General features: G+C 41.3%; 1 protein-coding gene across 1 annotated transcript; it reads left to right on the top strand.

Annotated features, from left to right (window-relative positions):
* The first annotated feature begins 7,768 nt into the window (after positions 1-7,768).
* Positions 7,769-18,121, top strand: si:dkey-251i10.3 (uncharacterized protein LOC553498 homolog). The gene is made up of 15 exons (XM_064971607.1): positions 7,769-7,862; positions 9,392-9,485; positions 9,930-10,000; positions 10,211-10,275; positions 10,458-10,606; positions 10,695-10,850; positions 10,934-11,053; positions 11,286-11,380; positions 12,606-12,729; positions 12,860-12,937; positions 15,437-15,833; positions 15,988-16,469; positions 16,656-16,840; positions 16,969-17,068; positions 17,206-18,121. The coding sequence occupies exons 1-15, from the start codon at positions 7,810-7,812 to the stop codon at positions 17,488-17,490; spliced, it is 2,454 nt and encodes an 817-aa protein (XP_064827679.1). The 5' UTR covers positions 7,769-7,809; the 3' UTR covers positions 17,491-18,121.
* Positions 18,122-18,408: the final 287 nt, after the last annotated feature.

Genomic DNA, 18,408 nt, shown 5'->3' with positions numbered 1-18,408 from the left:
CTTTAGTGTGGTAGTTGCATGAAGTCAGTGTCTACATTGGACATTGTAAGATCCACTCAGTGATGAATCAGAAAGTCAGTATGCTCCCACAGTACATGTGTAGATTTATGTTACAGAAAGCTTCGGTTTTTAATCAGATATTCAAGCTTTTTTCTGCCATCTTAAAGCTGTTTATTTAACAAATGTACCTGCAATGAAAAACAAGTTGCACTTACGCATATATATATATATATATATATATATATAATATATATGCGTGTGTGTGTGTATGAACATGTATTTAATTAAGAATCTTTTGTTAGGTTTTGTTGCCTGCTTTGGCTTCTGATTTCTTTATCTTCCTGATCAAATACTCCTTATATATTAGAATAATAAACTTGGCAGAAGTGGAGCTGTTGTAGTAAAGGTATTTAACATCACAAATAAGCAACCCTGACTTATATGCTGCAGTAATGTTGTTTTTTTCAGTTTGTTTTCTTTTAAGTTGGTTGGTATTTTTATTACTGTTATGAAACAACCTTGTTTGAATTGTAAGACTGCTGTTTTGAAATAGGTGATGAGTTTTTTTTATGTATGTAGGTAGGTATGTAGGTAGGCTACAAGGAAGTTTCATACTTTGACTTGTCAAACACTGGACTGGAGTGAGTTTTCCAACATTTCCAAGTTGAGAGCTACTATATGAGACATGAACCGACTGCACAGAATACAGCCTTATCGCACCCATTACCTGACAGACAGAGAGGGTCCAACCTGCTACAGAAGGAATAGTGACTTCTCTGATTGGAAATTATATTTCCACCATTTAATAGATAAGGTGCTGAAATATATCTGCCAAAATGTTGCATTTGTCAGGCTTATAAAATCTGGCCATCATAATTATACAATAATGATTTCAAAATTCCCTGTTCTAACAAAATAAGTAAATGCTAAAATATCAAAAGGGATACCACTTAATAGCAATTCATTAATCAAAATAAACCACTTGGTATATGTTGTCTTACTATGTCAATCAAACATATAGATTGAACCCTGTAGTGATCTTAATGTCAGTCTTTTTTAGAGCCAACTACCACTTATCAAACCAGAAAAGAGATTTGCACTAAACATATTTTGGTCTTCGTTGATGGAAAGCAATATGACACAGAACAATTGACCAATTCTTCAAGCCACAGTATCTCAAATAAGAGAGCTGTCTGTGCACAGGGGTAATGCTGTGTAAAAGGTTATATTTGAAAGGTTTGTTGGGGGAAAAAATTGTGTAAAGGTACAGAATGGAAACTTGTTGTCTTTGAGACGCACATTATAAACTTGGACACGCACACATTGTTGTTCAGAGTTGACATATTTGACCAATCAGAAGTGTCCGAGTCTGAGGTGCATAGTTTCCTCTTGTGATTGTTTTGGAGAAAATGACTATAGCCCTAAATGAGGGACGGGAAGGAGAGTTACAACATATCCCATAAACATGCCATCATTGTCCTCATCAAAAAGATAACTGAACAAAAGGTAAACAAGGTTTATGTTACGTAGACACATTTTTTTCTCCAAATGATTCCAACATAAGACATTAAACTTCCTCCATGTTAAAACATACCGTTTTCTTCACTGATTTACTCATTTTTGTTTTAAAAACACCCATATGATCTGTAAAGATTCAAGGTCAGTTCAAGGTCATTTTTCTGGGAAATGATTGATTGAAAATATTTATGAAAAAAAGACTACAACATTTGTGTAGTAAAACACTGATGGATGGGAAATGCAACTTTCCTTGTCAATTGTAACATCAGTTTCGCCATCCAAAGAATCAAAGCCCACCCACATATATTGTAATTCATAATTATCCATAAGAAAATAGACAGAGTAGTGAGGTGAAATATTGTTGACGCCTAAATGTTCTTTATTGAGAATTTTAAATCATCAATCATTTATGAAAGCAATCATGACAACTATGATTTTTGGTATCTGGAAATATTAGCTTTCCTGTTATTAGGCCTACCGTTTTGTGGTGCTGCAGTTTGTCTAAATATGTTGCGTGTTAGAGGAAGCATAAGTATGTGCCTTCTTGTAATCTCCTTGGTGAGCTTGTTATTATTGAGAAGCTTAAGCCAGCCAATTGTGTTTGCACTAAAACCAAATTGCTTTTGTGATGTAGGCTATTTAAAGCAAGCTTGTTGCGTCACTTTAACCGTACAGTATGCATGAGGGTGAAATTGGTAAGTGATAGGGCTAGAGCTCCCATCTGTTGAACTAGTGCAGCTTAGGGAATCCCCTGAACATATCAGCTTTGTACTGCGTTCAGTTTTTGATTCCATCTCATTCATTACTCTTCTAAATTATCACAGACACATGTTCCACAGTAAATAGTCTCTGTGGAATATCCACACTCTAAAAGATAAGTAAATAACATAAAAAATCAAATACAGCTCTCCTTTTATATTTGTTTCATATGCCACAGCTGAACAGCTGCATTACTGTAGTAAGAGATATTCAACCATTCTCTCAGCCCATGGAGGTGCATGATTACAAGAGGTCGCCTCGAGACTTGGTCAACGTTATTTTTATGTTTTGTGAAAGTTTCTGTTTCTAAGTTATTTGTGTTTGTTTAAATCTAAGAGAAAGACCTACAGTACATGCTTTGAGTCTTACAAATGCACCTTATTCATGTCAGTCTGAGTGGAAAAGACTGGCTATGTAATATCTCTGGTTTAACACCTTACTACACAGCATGTTTTCACTTTATGACAGTTTTGCTATTCTTCCGTGCATATGATTTCCAAAATAAACCTTATATATTTTGTGAAAATGTTTAAAGGGATGTGCCAAAGTTTGGAGGCGATCTCCCAAGTTTTTATGCTAATTATTTGTTCTTTCTTCCTCCTTCAGTTATCACAATGGTATGTCAAACCTTTCCTATCAATGTGTGAAAGCAAGTTATTTCAGCAAACAGTATCATTACCTGCCATTTTACAGCAAGCCCTGTATTTCACGTATATTTACCAGTGATGTGTATTTGTTATTATAAAGAAAAATAGCCGTAAAGCTTCATTATGTTACATAATATTGTGACTTTTTTCGAAAAACTGTGAAGACTTATCTTGCATATACTTTATACAGAAGTATTAAGCCTTAATACAAAAGACTAAAAAAAGTGAGGAAGAATAAACTGATTGTTGCTAAGTAAGGATGATTTTTTGTAAATGTTACCAGCACTTTTTTTGTAATTTTCACTCTGAGGTATTGTACAAGTTCACGCTGTTTGTGAAGTTTGATTATGAAGGAATAAAAACTAGTACTTTCCTGTACTTCACAGAAAGTAATGTTGTGTTTTTATTTCATTAAAGGATTTGCTTAGTGAACCAGCCATATGTTGCTACTTTATGCTTCAATAATTCAAAGGTCCATACTACATTAAAGCCACTGATTTCCAAACAATTTCAACGACTGAAATGCACTCTTTGATGTTCAGCCTATGCAGAGTGTGGTTTTGATCATGTTAAAAAAATGAATCCCCAGACCATAAAGTTCAAATCTTTAGTTCAAGAAAAAATAAACATTTTATGATTCAAGACATTAGTTATTGTTGATTGCACCTTCTCGTTGGCTATATATAGCTGTTCAGGAAACTACATGCCTCTCCAGAATTAAATGATGGAATTAATTCAAAGCCATCAGATGGCTGTATACATTGTTTTACCACACAAACGATGTACAAAAAGACATGAAAACAACCCAACTATTATAGTCATCCTCACTATATGAGCCACATTACAACTGGGTATGTTTATTTATTTATTTTCTCCACAAGTTTGTGGTATCCAATTGGTAGTTACAGTCTTGTCTCATCGCTGCAACTCCCGTACGGACTCGGGGAGGCGATGACACGACCCAACCAAGCCACAATGCTTCTTGACACAATGCCCGCATAAACCGGAAGCCAGCCACACCAATGTGTCGGAGGAAACACAGTCCAACTGGCGACCGTGTCAGTGTGCATGCGCCCGGCCCGCCTCAGGAGTCACTAGAGAGTGATGGGACAAGGACATCCCTGCCGGCCAAACCCTCCTGGATGACTTTGGGTCAATTGGGTGCCGCCCCATGGGTCTCCCAGTCGCGGCTGGCTGCGACACAGCCCAGGATCAAACCCAGATCTGTAGTGACGCCTCTAGCACTGCGACGCAGTGCTTTAGATCAATGCGCCACTTGGGATGAAATTACATTATATGTACCTTAGCTTAGATTGGACTGATCATGTCAACATCATACTTTCAAAATCTTAGCTAGCAAGCTGGACAAGCAGTCATCATCATAAATCATGTTGACAATCTACTGGCAAATCATTTTCAATCGTTGTCATATAAAGAGGAAATTATAGATAAAATGTATCTGTGCGCATCGGCCATTGGACACAAACGTTACACAACAAGTTGCAAATCGCTAATTCAACAATGAGTGGTTTGGAAGGAAGCAGTGGCTAACTCCGAGTGTTGCAAAGCAATCACTAGCCTACTATTCAGTGTTGTGGGTGTGTGGTTCAAGTCTGGGTTTATTGGTCTCTTCCAAGCTTAAAAGGATAAACTTTCAACACCGTGGGCAAGAAAAGTTTGAATACATTGGTCATGCTGTCAATCCAGCATGACTTTAGTGAGTTCAAGACAACTGGGAACTCTGAAAAAAACTAGTTCCAACTGGGAAAATACGTTTTGAACAGTCATCCAACTCGGAATTCCAAGTCTGGAACTTGGAATTCCAAGTCTGGAACTCGGGCCTCTTTCTAGAGCTCCAACCTGAAGATCACTGACGTCATGATTCGCCCTTGTGTTTTTCTGAGTTCCCACTTGTCTTGAAAGCACCATAAATTCAGATAATGCCAGACTTTGATGACAAAATTTGCCCACAAGGACTTCCGTGCCACCTTTCTGTTCAAGTGAGTACAGCACAACAGTCCAAAAATGTATTTTATGCTACTGCATAAATTTTGTAATATGCCAGGGAGATATATATACTATAACTAAGAAATTAATACTAAGTGTATGTTCTGTAGTAAACTGTTTGTAGCCCACGTGCCTCACCCTAATAATTTGTTCCCTTTCCCCCTCATAACTTAGCCTACTGTTCTGGCTTGGTGGTGCACTGTAGCCTATAGCCAGTTTTAGAGAAATTTAATCATCAAATATTGTAAGAGCTTTCATTGTCTGCTTATATGCCCCCTTCATTTATCCTGCGGTTCTGACTTGGTGTACAGGGAGAATACTGTAAGAACGGCCCATGTTCTGAATTCTGTCACTGTACATTTCTAAAGTTCTGAACAAATGGTTATGACTACGTCCGCCCCATCTTGCTCATTAATGTCTTAATTGAAATTACGGATGGCCTCTTATGCGCTCGTCGTCCCCTTATGCCATAGTTTGTACATCTCAATTGTCAGTAGAAACCACATTTGTTTAGGCAAGTCAGTCATATCAGCTATGTTTTTTAAAAAGGCAGTAAATGATGCTATATGAACTGTTTTGCTGCCAGACAAGGCTCCGCTGATAGCCAGGTGTAGCAGTTGTAAGGATTCACTCCATTGTGCTGAAAAGAAAGCTCTGCTGTTGGGATAGCTTTATGTAGGCCCTAACAGTTTGTGGGGGGAATTCGTGTTCCAGAAGAAGATCAGTCATTAATTATGAACTACTACTACCGTGTTGCGCAGCAGTCTAAGGCACTGTATCTCAGTGCTAGAGGTGTCACTACAGACCCTGGTTCAATCCCGAGCTGTATCACAACTGGCCGTGATCAGTAGTCCCACACAATTGGCCCAGTGTCGTCTGGGTTAAGGGAGGGTTTGGCCAGGGTAGGCCGTCATTGTAAAATAAGAATTTGTTCTTAACTGACTTGCCTCGTTAAATCATTTAATTTTATTTTTTTATAAACTGGATGGTCATGATTTGAGCCGAGCATTATTTTTCGGGTAATAGGTAACTGCATAAATGGAGTGTGTCTGTAAGTGGCCGTGTCAACAGAAGTGGGAGGATCAAGAGAAGTGGGTGTATGGAAAGCGAATCAGCTAATTGGGCAGATTTGTTGTCACTCAAGACCGTTTTGTGTGGCTGATTGCTACTGCTAACCTACAAAGCATTACATGGGCTTGCTCCTACCTATCTCTCTGATTTGGTCCTGCCGTACATACCTACACGTACGCTACGGTCACAAGACGCAGGCCTCCTAATTGTCCCTAGAATTTCTAAGCAAACAACTGGAGGCAGGGCTTTCTCCTATAGAGCTCCATTTTTTTGGAATGGTCTGCCTAACAATGTGAGAGACACAAACTCGGTCTCAACCTTTAAGTCTTTACTGAAGACTCATCTCTTCAGTGGGTCATATGATTGAGTGTCGTCTGGCCCAGGAGTGGGAAGGTGAACGGAAAGGCTCTGGAGCAACGAACCGCCCTTGCTGTCTGCCTGGCCGGTTCCCCTCTTTCCACTGGGATTCTCTGCCTCTAACCCTATTACAGGGGCTGAGTCACTGGCTTACTGGTGCTCTTTCATGCCGTCCCTAGGAGGGGTGCGTAACTTGAGTGGGTTGAGTCACTGATGTGATCTTCCTGTCTGGGTTGGCGTCCCCCCTTGGGTTGTGCCGTGGCGGAGATCTTTGTGGGCTATACTCGGCCTTGTCTCAGGATGGTAAGTTGGTGGTTGAAGATATCCCTCTAGTGGTGTGGGGGCTGTGCTTTGGCAAAGTGAGTGGGGTTATATCCTTTCTCTTTGGCCCCCATCGGATGGGGCCACAGTGTCTCCTGTCTCAGCCTCCAGTATTTATGCTGCAGTAGTTTGTGTCGGGGGGCTAGGGTCAGTTTGTTATATCTGGAGTACTTCTCCTGTCTTATCCGGTGTCCTGTGTGAATTTAAGTATGCACTCTAATTTTCTCTTCCTCTCTCGGGAGACCTGAGCCCTAGGACCATGCCTCAGTACTACCTGGCATGATGACTCCTTGCTGTCCCCAGTCCACCTGGCTGTGCTGCTGCTCCAGTTTCAACTGTTCTGCCTGCGGGTATGGAATCCTGACCTGTTCACCGGACGTGCTACCTGTCCCAGCCCTATTGTTTGACCATGCTGGTCATTTATGAACATTTGAACATCTTGGCCATGTTCTGTTATAATCTCCACCTGGCACAGCCAGAAGAGGACTGGCCACCCCTCATAGCCTGGTTCCTCTCTAGGTTTCTTCCTAGGTTTTGGCCTTTCGAGGGAGTTGTTCCTAGCCAAAGTGCTTCAACACCTGCATTGCTTGCTGTTTGGGGTTTTAGGCTGGGTTTCTGTACAGCACTTTGAGATATCAGCTGATGTGCGAAGGGCTATATAAATAAATTTGATTGGTCCGCATGACTGGTTTTTAGCTAAGCCTAACATTCTGCTAACCTACCACCTTAATGATCCTAACCTGCTACGTTAGAACTCTTAGCCTGATATGTAAACATTAAGCTACGCATCACTGTTGATCCAGCCACTGATGTTTTTTGTTGTTGCTGTTGTGTTACACCCATCGCTGTTGATCCACCAACTTCTTTTGCAACGCCAACTTTCAGACACTCCAAGCAAATAATTGTTTCTAACTAACCTAATTGTTCTACCTGTGCTGCAAATATCCAGTTAACCACACTTGTCAATTTCAGCAGATCTGGGCCACAAGTACCAACTGCGTAGTACGCAGCATTGATGTCCCCGAACATGCCAGCTGTGGAACACGCGCTTTTACGACAGCGTACGACAGACTTGACTCCCATACGGCATTTACATTGCACGTGTGTTTCTAGCGAGTTTCTAGTCAAAATGGCCAAGTCAAAAGCTGCACGAAAGAGTGGAGAAACTATGAAGATTACAAGGTTTGTGCACTGAACTTACATTTTCAATAACTCGGACCTTTACTGACATTCTTTACAGTGCGACTAATTACTTGAAAGGAAAGGTCGAGAGCCACTGATGGTGCCAAATACATCAAATTACGTTAAGTAGCTAACATTTGTGTTTTAGCTAGCTACCTGGATCACCAAAGGAAAACGCTTAATGCATAGTACCAACTGTAAAGTTTAGTGAATGAAGAATAATGGTCTAGGCTGTTTTCGTGGTTGGGGCTATGCTCCTTAGTTCAAGTGAAGGAAAACCTTAACGCTACAGCATACCATGACAGCATACAATGATATTAGCCAAATCGCTAACTAACGTGATTTGGTGTATTTGGCACCACCAGTGGCTTTCGACCTTTCATTTCAAGTAATTAGTCGCACTTATTTATTACACTACACGACCAAAAGTATGTGGACACCTACTCTTCGAACATCTCATTCCAAAATCATGGACATTACTATGGAGTTCAAATCCAATTTTATTGATCACATACACGTGATTAGCAGATGGTATAGCGAAATGTTTGTGTTTCTATGTCTGACAGTGCAGTAGTATCTAACAAATTGCACAACATACCCAAAAATATAAGTAGGAATGAATTAAGACTATATGTCTATGGATGAGCGATGTCAGAGCAGTACGGCCTAAGATACAGTAGAATAGTATAGAATACAGTATATACATATGTGATGAGTAATGCAAGATCTGTAAACAAAGGGTCCCCCCCCTTTGCTGCTATAACAGCCTCCACTCTTTTCCTGGCATCCACCAAACCCAGATTAGTCTGTTGGACTGCCAGATGGTGAAGTGTGATTAACACTCCAGAGAACGTATTTCCACTGCTCCAGAGTCCAATGGCGGCGAGCTTTACACCACTCCAGCCGACGCTTGGGATTGCGCATGGTGATCGCTTGGCCATAGAAACTCATTTCACGCAGCCCCAGATGAACAGTTATTGTGCAGATGTTGCTTCCAGAGGCAGTTTGGAAGTCCATAGTGAGTGTTGCAACCGAGGACTAACAATTTTTACTCACGACACACTTCTGCACTCGGCGGTCCCGTTTTGTGAGCTTGTGTGTGTGGCCTACCGCTTCGTGCCTGAGCTGCTGTTGCTCCTAGACATTTCCACTTCACAATAACAGCACTTACAGTTGACCGGGGCAGCTCTAGCTGAGCAGACATTTGACGAACTGAGTTGCTCCATCATATGATGGTGCCACGTTGAAAGTCACTGAGCTCTTCAGTAAGGCCATTCTACTGCCAATATTTGTCTATGGAGATTTCCTGTGCTTGATTATTATACACCTGTCAGCAACAGGTGTGGCTGAAGTAGCCAGATCCACTAATTTGAAGGGGTGTTCACATGCGTGTGTGTACTAGCTAACTACACGTTGCACAGAACTACAGGGCTAATGAGGATGGTCTTTGGTAGATTAGTCAAATATTGATGGAATAAAAAGATAACTAAGTGCAAAGTAACAGGTAGCTCTTTTGTCCCCCACTCCAGTTCCTGTGAGACGGTGGTCCAGGGGATGGATGACGAAGATGACGAGCTTCAACGTGCACTGGCAGATGACATCATTAGTGCTAGTGAGGATGAGGTAGGATGCACACACACCTGCAGTAATTATCTTGAGCAATAATTTGACGGTAGCTTATCTGTCTATTTGGAATTTGAAACATGCAGGAGGAACATGCAAGAGGAACATGCAAGAGGAGGTCACTATATTGAGAATCAGTATGAGCTGACTTATCAAAGCACATGAATTCTGGATTGGTTGGTTCATTTAGGGTACAGTGTAGAGCTCTACGCTGACCTTTTTTACAAGGCACATGTTTGCTCCTAAGTTGAAAATGTATGCATAAAGAAATACATTTAGGAGCATGGAAAAAATTGTCTCCGGGTAATAAAGCTAGAATCCTTCATTTTCTCAGTCACTGGTGCTCCTAAATGAAAATTCCAGATCGCACTGCAAAATATTTACGTGCATATGCAAGTAAAATGGATGAATGTAGAGCCCTGCTGTGTATTTTGTCTGATATAGGGAGGCAGCGATGATGAGAGGAAACACTGCAAGCTGCTGGAGGCCATCAGCTCGCTTGGGGGGAAGAAGAGGTGAGAGATGTCAGAACATTGTGCTCCTATAGTACCTTCCTAGATGAGTTGGGCTTCTGGAGTTATACAGGAGAAATGAGGACTGGTGAACTTGGCCCACCAATTCATTATGTTATTCACCAGTATGTAATGTTACAGTCTTACTTGTATTGCTTTTGTAGCCATGTTTGATCTGTTTTTTTGTCTGATGTGCATTGTTCTCACGATCAGGAAGAAGCTTACTGAACGGTCTGAAGCAAGCATTCAGGTGTCAGAATTCACAGTCAATGCTGAAGGTAAAATATGCTAAATGTACCTGATTTACTTATTTGAAAATACCTTGTGCTTTTATCAAGGTGTTTTGTTAGTTTGTGAAAGTGTAATGTCAGGATCCAGGAACCGGGACGGAAATCCAAAATGTGTTTGAACAATAAGCTGAGTCTGAACTGTATGTCTGTCTGCGTGTCATGACTGACAGGTGAAGGAGATAAAATAAATTTGTCTGACCTCATTGGAACCTTGGATAAGACCCCCGGTGCCTTAATCAAGACAAAGAAGCAGCTGAAGAACCTTCAACACAACCAGAGCACCCTGCAGACGCCCCTGACCAGGAAGGAGACAGAGAAAGTAAGACCACCGACAGAGGCCGGATGTCTAGTCTTGAATGCAGGCCACTGTGCACAACTCAGACGATTGAACAAATATTCTTGTACAGATCCAAAGAGAAGTGGCTTTTGAGAAAACGTCGAAAGAGGTGTCTCGCTGGCAGAGTGTGGTCCTACAGAACCAGAAGGCAGAGCAGCTGGTCTTCCCACTGAACCAGGAGCCCTCTGGCCCCAAACGCATAGAGCAGGTGGTGGCTGGATGGAAGGTGGGTGTAAAAAGATCCTTTTGATTTTTCTGTTTATGTAACATGATTATAAACTAATTTCAGATTCATATTTTATGTTCAAGGCCCAAACCCCCCTAGAACAGGAGATATTCAGCCTCCTACGCATGAACAAGCAGCCTCTCCATGACCCTGTCTTGACACCCACTGAGGAGGCTTCTCTCCGGGCCATGAGTCTGGAGGAGGTGAGTCCCCGTCTCAAGCATGACAGCCAGTATGTGGTCAGATGCGTAAAATAAGCTGAATATGGTGTGTTAGTGCTGGGCAGGGACAAAGGCCTGCACGCACTACTGATATTGACTTCATTCTGTATATGGACAAAACGGACAATGTACAAATTAGGGAGTTTTTCTAAATGGTTCTTGGTTGTCACATATCTACAACTAATATATAATACATTGTTACATTTTTTTGCAGGCCAAGATCCGTCGTGCAGAACTCCAAAAAACCAGAGTACTACAGTCTTATTATGAAGCGAAAGCCAAAAGGGAAAAAAAAATAAAAAGCAAAAAGTGAGGGTTTGATATAACCGTACCATGTAGTTCCTTATATTAATGAGGGTTTGATATATCCGTACCATGTAGTTCCCTATATTAATGAGGGTTTGATATATATCCGTACCATGTAGTTCCCTATATTAATGAGGGTTTGATATATCCGTACCATGTAGTTCCCTATATTAATGAGGGTTTGATATATATCCGTACCATGTAGATCCCTATATTAATGAGGGTTTGATATATCCCTACCATGTAGTTCCCTATATTAATGAGGGTTTGATATATATCCGTACCATGTAGTTCCCTATATTAATGAGGGTTTGATATATCCGTACCGTGTAGTTCCCTATATTAATGAGGGTTTGATATATATCCGTACCATGTAGATCCCTATATTAATGAGGGTTTGCTATATCCCTACCATGTAGTTCCCTATATTAATGAGGGTTTGATATATATTTCCGTACCATGTAGTTCCCTATATTAATGAGGGTTTGATATATATCCGTACCATGTAGATCCCTATATTAATGAGGGTTTGCTATATCCCTACCATGTAGTTCCCTATATTAATGAGGGTTTGATATATCCGTACCATGTAGTTCCCTATATTAATGAGGGTTTGATATTTCCGTACCATGTAGTTCCCTATATTAATGAGGGTTTGATATATCTGAACCATGTATTACGTACCCTATATTAATGAGGGTTTGATATATCTGAACCATGTATTATGTACCCAATATTAATGAGGGTTTGATATATCTGAACCATGTATTATGTACCCTATATTAATGAGGGTTTGATATATCTGAACCATGTATTATGTACCCAATATTAATGAGGGTTTGATATATCTGAACCATGTATTACGTACCCTATATTAATGAGGGTTTGATATATCTGAACCATGTATTACGTACCCTATATTAATGAGGGTTTGATATATCTGAACCATGTATTACGTGCCCTATATTAATGAGGGCTTGACGCTTTATTTATTTTGCACTACAAAAGTGAACTTGTATTGATTTTCCTAAATTGTGCGGTGAGAAGAAATTCCTAGCTTCTGTAGCTGTAAATTCTGCTGGAGGATGAGCAATGCGAAGTAAAAGGAAATTAGCTGATCCAGGAGGAGTTTTATTAACTGAGATGGTGGAAGGAAGGTGGCTTGTGAATGGTGGAAGGGAACATCGGAGGCACAACATGATGAATAACATTCCCATTTCTTCCCCAGATACCACAGGGTGCAGAAGAAAGTGATGCGCAAGGAGTATCTAAAACAGTTTGATGAAATGGTTAAGACAGACCCTGCTGCTGCCTTGGAGGAACTGAAGAAGATGGAACTGTCACGAATGAAGGTAGTAGGCTTTGTGAGACCTTTACATGAAAGGAGAGAGTGATGGAAACAACTTGAAAGAAACTAAGAATAAACTGTGATTATTAGCATTAAACCTGCTTATTTTCTCTGTTTCATCTCTATTCCCACAGGAACGAATGTCTCTGAAGCACCAGAACAGTGGCAAATGGGCCAAGTCCAAGGCCATCATGGCAAAATATGATGATGGGGTAATGTGCTTTTAAGCCGTTTTTAGATGTTTGTTTAAAAGATATTACGCTACCAGTCACAATATTTTATTAGCAAAAATATTTTAAATGTATTGGTGGGCAGTTTGAGAGAACTAGTGTTTTCAGAAAAGAGCAGTATCATGTGGAGATAGAAATTTATCAAAATGTTTAAAATATAATTAGTGAGACATAAAGATACCAATATTTTTTTCAAGACTAAAATCAATATAATCTGCAATTGACAATGAGAAAATGCAAAGAAGGTGTGCATGTAAACATGCTGATTCTGGTCAAACGGTAATATTGTTTGATAAAGAGTTGTATAATCTTACACAATGTAATCAGTCACCAAAGTTGATGGTAATTTCATTTCTAGTTTAAATTCTGTAGCTTTTTTTAAATTAAAAAGTGTGTATGTGAGGGCTGACCTCTGACCTGTCAAATATGGAGCCCACTCCAGCTCTGTGGGCACTGCTTTTGCCAGAAGGATCCCACCTGAGGAAGCCCTAATATGGATGCTGTGCTTTAATCTGCACAAACTGAGCCGTAAAATACAACTCACAAATATGGAATGGCAGTCAAAATGTAATGCCAGTTTCAAATATGTAAAATGCCAGTCACAAAAGTAATCTGTGGAGTCACAAATGTCACATTCACAAAAACATATTCGACCACTTGTTTGTAAAGTAAGAAATATGTTTGTAAAATGTGCTGTATTAACCAGAAAAAATCTTGCATTTATTTGCTAATCTGTTTTCGTTAATGATGACTCCTTGGCTTTTGGATGACATACTGTGAAACGACAATGAACAAAAATATTAACACAACATGTAAAGTGTTGGTCCCATGTTTCACAGAAATGTTCCATATGCACAAAAAGCTTAATTCTTTCAAATGTTGTGCACAAATTAGTTTACATCCCTGTGAGTGAGCATTTCTCCTTTGTCAAGATATGTCACACCTGTCACGTGGATGGACTATCAAGAAGCTGATTAAACAGCATGATCATTACACAGGTGCACCTTGTGCTGGGGACAATAACAGGCCACTCTAGCATGCAATTGGCATGTTGACAGGAATGTCCATCAGAGCTGTTGCCAGAGAATTGAATGTTAATTTCTCTACCGTAAGATGTTGGAGGCAACGTTTTCTAGAATTTAGCAGTAAGTCTAACCGGCCTCAACCGCAGAGCATGTGTATGGCATTGTTGGCGAGCGGTTTGCTGATTTCAACATTGTGAACAGAGTGCCCCATGGTGGCGGTGCGGTATGGGCAGACATAAGCTACGGACAACGAACACAATTTTATTTATTTTATTTTTACCCCTTTTTCTCCCTAATTTTGTGGTATCCAATTGGTAGTTTCATCGCTGCAACTCCCGTATAGACTTGGCAGAGGCGAAGGTCGAGAGCCGTGCATCCTCCGAAACACAACCCAACCAAGCCGCACTGCTTTTTGACACAATGCCCACTTAACCTGGAAGCCAGCCGCGCCAATGTTTTGAAGGAAACACCGTACACCTGGCGACCATGTCAGCATGCACTACGCCTGGCCCGCCACAGGAGTCACTAGTGCACGAGGACATCTCTGCCGGCCTAACCCGGAACAACGCTGTGCCAATTGTGCGCTGCCCCATGGGTCTTCCGGTCGCGGCTGGCTGCGACACAGCCTGGACTCGAACCCAGAATCTCTGGTGGCACAGATTCACTGTGATGCAGAATCTCTAGTGGCACAGCTTCACTGTGATCCAGTGCCTTAGACTACGGCGCCAATCAGGAGGCAACAATTGCATTTTATCAATAGCAATTTGAATGTACAGCAATACTGATCCTGAGGCCCATTGTTGTGCCTTTCATCCACTGCCATCACCTCATGTTTCAGCATGATAAAGCACAGCCCCATATCGCAGGGATCTGTACACAATTCCTGGGAACTGAAAATGTCCCAGTTCTTCCATGGCCTACATACTCACCAGACATGTCACCAATCTGGAACGACGTGTACGACAACGTGGTCCAGTTCCCGCCAATATCCAATAACTTCGCACTGCCATTGAAGAGTGAGACAACATTCCACAGGCCACAATCAACAGCCTGATCAACTCTATGCAAAATACATGTCGTACTGCATGAAGCAAATGGTGATCACACCAGATACTGACTGGTTTTCTGATACACTCCCCTACTACTTTTAAAGGTATCTGTGACCAACAGATGCATGTCTGTATTAGGGCCTAATGAATTTATATCAATTGACTGATATTCCTTTTTATGAACTCTTTGAAATTGTTGCATGGTGCGTTTTATATTTTTGTTTAGTGTGTGTATATACGGGCTAATTTACAGACAGGTTTTTCTTTAAAAGTTGCATTCTATATTTGCACAACACTTTTGACTCACTACTTTCATTTCTATCAAAATGTTTAAAATATATTGCCATAGGTATGTGTCATGAGACTGAAATAAATTGGAGACTCATTTGGTTTCTCTTGGTCCCCAGGCTCGCAAAGCCATGCAGAAACAGCTGGAAGTGAACAAAGATCTGACTCAGAAGTTGGTAATACCTGCTGACGAAGATGAGGAGGATGAAGAGGAGTCAGCAGAGACCTTGCCAGACTTTGTGAATGACGTAGAGCCCATACTGGACCAGGTGAATCCATGGATGAGAGGCAAGCTTTCTACAGAGCCTATGATGGAGGAAAGCAACCGTTTAGATCCTCCTGTTTGGCCCAGAGAAGTGGGAAAACCAGGGGAAGGACGGGACGACCAAGAGGAGGATGAGGAGCAGATGGAGGAAACTGAAGAAGAATCACTTTTAAGAGGGTTTGAAGAGAGGCGGAAATTGCGTCAAACTGAAGATGTTAAGGTTGCACCTATGCCTATGGAGGAGAATGACGGTAAGGTGATTGATATAGTGTGTCACAATGTAGCATCAGATCTTTGCAGATTAGTTTCACTCTATCATGATCAGGAGTGAAATGTCAGTGGGACAAGTTCCCAGTTTTGTGTTTGTGGTGTCTCTCACAAAGTCCTTTTCCATTCAAACTCCAGATGGGAAGAAAGCTGAGATTTTAGAGATCTCTGACGATGATGAAGAGGCTGTAGAGATTTCAGATGATGAAGAGGCTTTAGAGGTCTCTGATGAAGAGGCTTTAGAGGTCTCTGATGATGAGACTGGGCTCTCAAATTTCACCAGCCTGTTCCATGGGCTAGTGAACAACATGGAGCCACCAGCTGACCAGCCCAAGGCAGGCCCAGGTCTAGGCCAGGGGGAGAGCCCTGCCCTGCTGGAGGAGGGCCTGGTACGGGTTAGGACCCTGGAGGATGTGGAGCTGCTCAGTCAGGACATCTCTGCCAGTGACACAGCACTTCTGACCACCCAGATTCTGGGCACAGAGGAAACAGACACTCAGTCTGCAACTCAACAGGCAGACAAAAAGAGAAAGAAAATGATTGATCCCAATGAGGTTCTGACCAAGGAAGCAAAGGTCATCGAAATGCCGTTGGCTCCAACAGCTGTTGAGGATGTTGAGGTAAGGGACACAGTTCAAAGACCAATACATGTATTTTTCAAGGCGCATCTGAAACGAGCGCCCTTCGGTTTGCAGAAGGCTTCAATGCACCATTCAGCTCACCTTCCTGCAAAAAGATCTTTACGTATCCTATGCTGTTATCTGGGAAATTAAACTGCCTTTTCCTGTCATGTATTGCCATCTCAGGACAAGGAGGAACAGAGGGTCATCATTAAAGAGGCCTTTGCAGGAGATGATGTCATCTCCGACTTCCTGAAGGACAAAAGGAAACAGGAGGAGGCAGGAAGGCCGAAGGTTATTGACCTGACGTTGCCTGGATGGGGAGAGTGGGGGGGCCTCGGTCTCCAACCTTCTCGTAGCAAACGCAAGAGGTAAGTAGATGGCAAAGGCATTGAATTGTGGTCTTTTGACAAACTGCTCCAAGTAGTATCATGCAGGCTTAGTGAAGGTATTTTTGAGTTTGTCGACCTAACATTGTTTGCTTTTTCGTCCACTTAAGATTCCGGGTAAAAGTTGCTCCACCTCCACCAAGACAAGACCAAAAGCTCCCTAACATCATAATCGCAGAGAAGCGGGATTCCTCCATTGCTGCACACCAGGTGACCTAGCTCGCGTACTATTTACTACAAAGATATGACATTGTCAGATGAGGATAGCCACCCCCCCAAAAAACAAAAAAACAAACAAGTATGACAATGAGTTCTGGTTTAACTTCTTCTTTCTTTATCTCTTGCAGGTGTGTCAGTTACCGTTCCCATTTGAGAACCCCATACAGTTCGAGCGCACCATCCGTTCTCCTGTTGGCCGCACCTGGAACACCCAAAACGCAGTGCAGAAGATCACAGCGCCAAAGGTCGTCACCCAGTTAGGTGCCATTATTGAGCCAATTGCTCGGGAGGACTTAATAAAGGACAACAGACAGGCAGTCACAGGGCCCAGTATTAACCTGGAGTCAGACCAAGGACCTCAGAAGAAAAGACGCTCGCAGCAAAAGAAGAAGCACAAACGCAAAAAAAACTGATGGTCCTACTGGTTGTCATCACTGAAATGTCTGAGACTGTTGATAAGAACTCATTCTGTTCATTAGTTTAGGGGCTTGATTCAATCCGTATCGCTGAAGTTCAGTGCTATAGTGCGATTTGAAATGTCAAGGTGTCAATTGAGCTGACATACAGCATTTATCGTATATGCCGTCTCTGCGAACGCAGACACGTTGCCTTTTAAATGTCAATCACGCAACAGATTGAATCGAGCCGTCTGGTTGAATTTGACTGCAGAGGGTTCTGTGTCTACTGGTTATGTCTATTTTAGTGGTTGACTCCGATGAGGGGAACCAAGCTGTGCGCTTTCTGGGCAGTTCTGACTAATTACCATACCTGCCTCTGTAAGGAAAGCCAGTTGACCTGATGGTTCTTGGGGAGTTCACTCCAGATATTTTTTTTTATAAATAAAACCTTGAAATGAGTCCATGATGTCATGAAATAATATTGTAAACCTGAATCTGGGATATATAAACAAAAACCAGGTGTTCAAATGGAGGATATAAAAGTACACTTTCATAGGAAAACATCTGTTTATATGAAATTGTTTTGTTGGTTTAAAGTGCTTAATAAAACAAGTGAAACCTAATAAAGCTCACTGACTATTCTGTATGAGGTGCTGTTTTCTTTTACCATTATGTTTAGAACATTTTGCTAGAAAAAAGTGATTCTTGAGAGATATTCCATTAGCAAAATAATTTTTTAACTCATCCAGAGCAATGGTCAGTAATCCATAGATTAGAGCTACTCATTGTGTAAAAGCTTGCTGTTGATGACATGACTTGGTGATTAAACACAGTTTACTTGGTCACATTGCACAATAACTTTCCATTGCATTTCAGAGAATTTGACATCAAGCCACGAGTCCAGTGAGCATAATTGTTATTTTTCATGGCTGT

The sequence above is a fragment of the Oncorhynchus masou genome, chromosome 8, assembly GCF_036934945.1.
Source record: "Oncorhynchus masou masou isolate Uvic2021 chromosome 8, UVic_Omas_1.1, whole genome shotgun sequence".
Classification (NCBI taxonomy): Eukaryota; Metazoa; Chordata; class Actinopteri; order Salmoniformes; family Salmonidae; genus Oncorhynchus; species Oncorhynchus masou.
Note: the sequence above shows the minus strand (reverse complement) of the source record. Positions and strands in the feature narration are given on the sequence as shown.

Bases quoted from the DNA above. Each gene is read 5' to 3' on its own strand.
- si:dkey-251i10.3 (XM_064971607.1), top strand. From the start codon at position 7,810: ATGGCCAAGTCAAAAGCTGCACGAAAGAGTGGAGAAACTATGAAGATT. The intron at 12,730-12,859 runs GTAGTAGGCTTT...CTATTCCCACAG, and splicing joins TGGAACTGTCACGAATGAAG to GAACGAATGTCTCTGAAGCA. The intron at 15,834-15,987 runs GTAAGGTGATTG...TTCAAACTCCAG, and splicing joins GCCTATGGAGGAGAATGACG to ATGGGAAGAAAGCTGAGATT.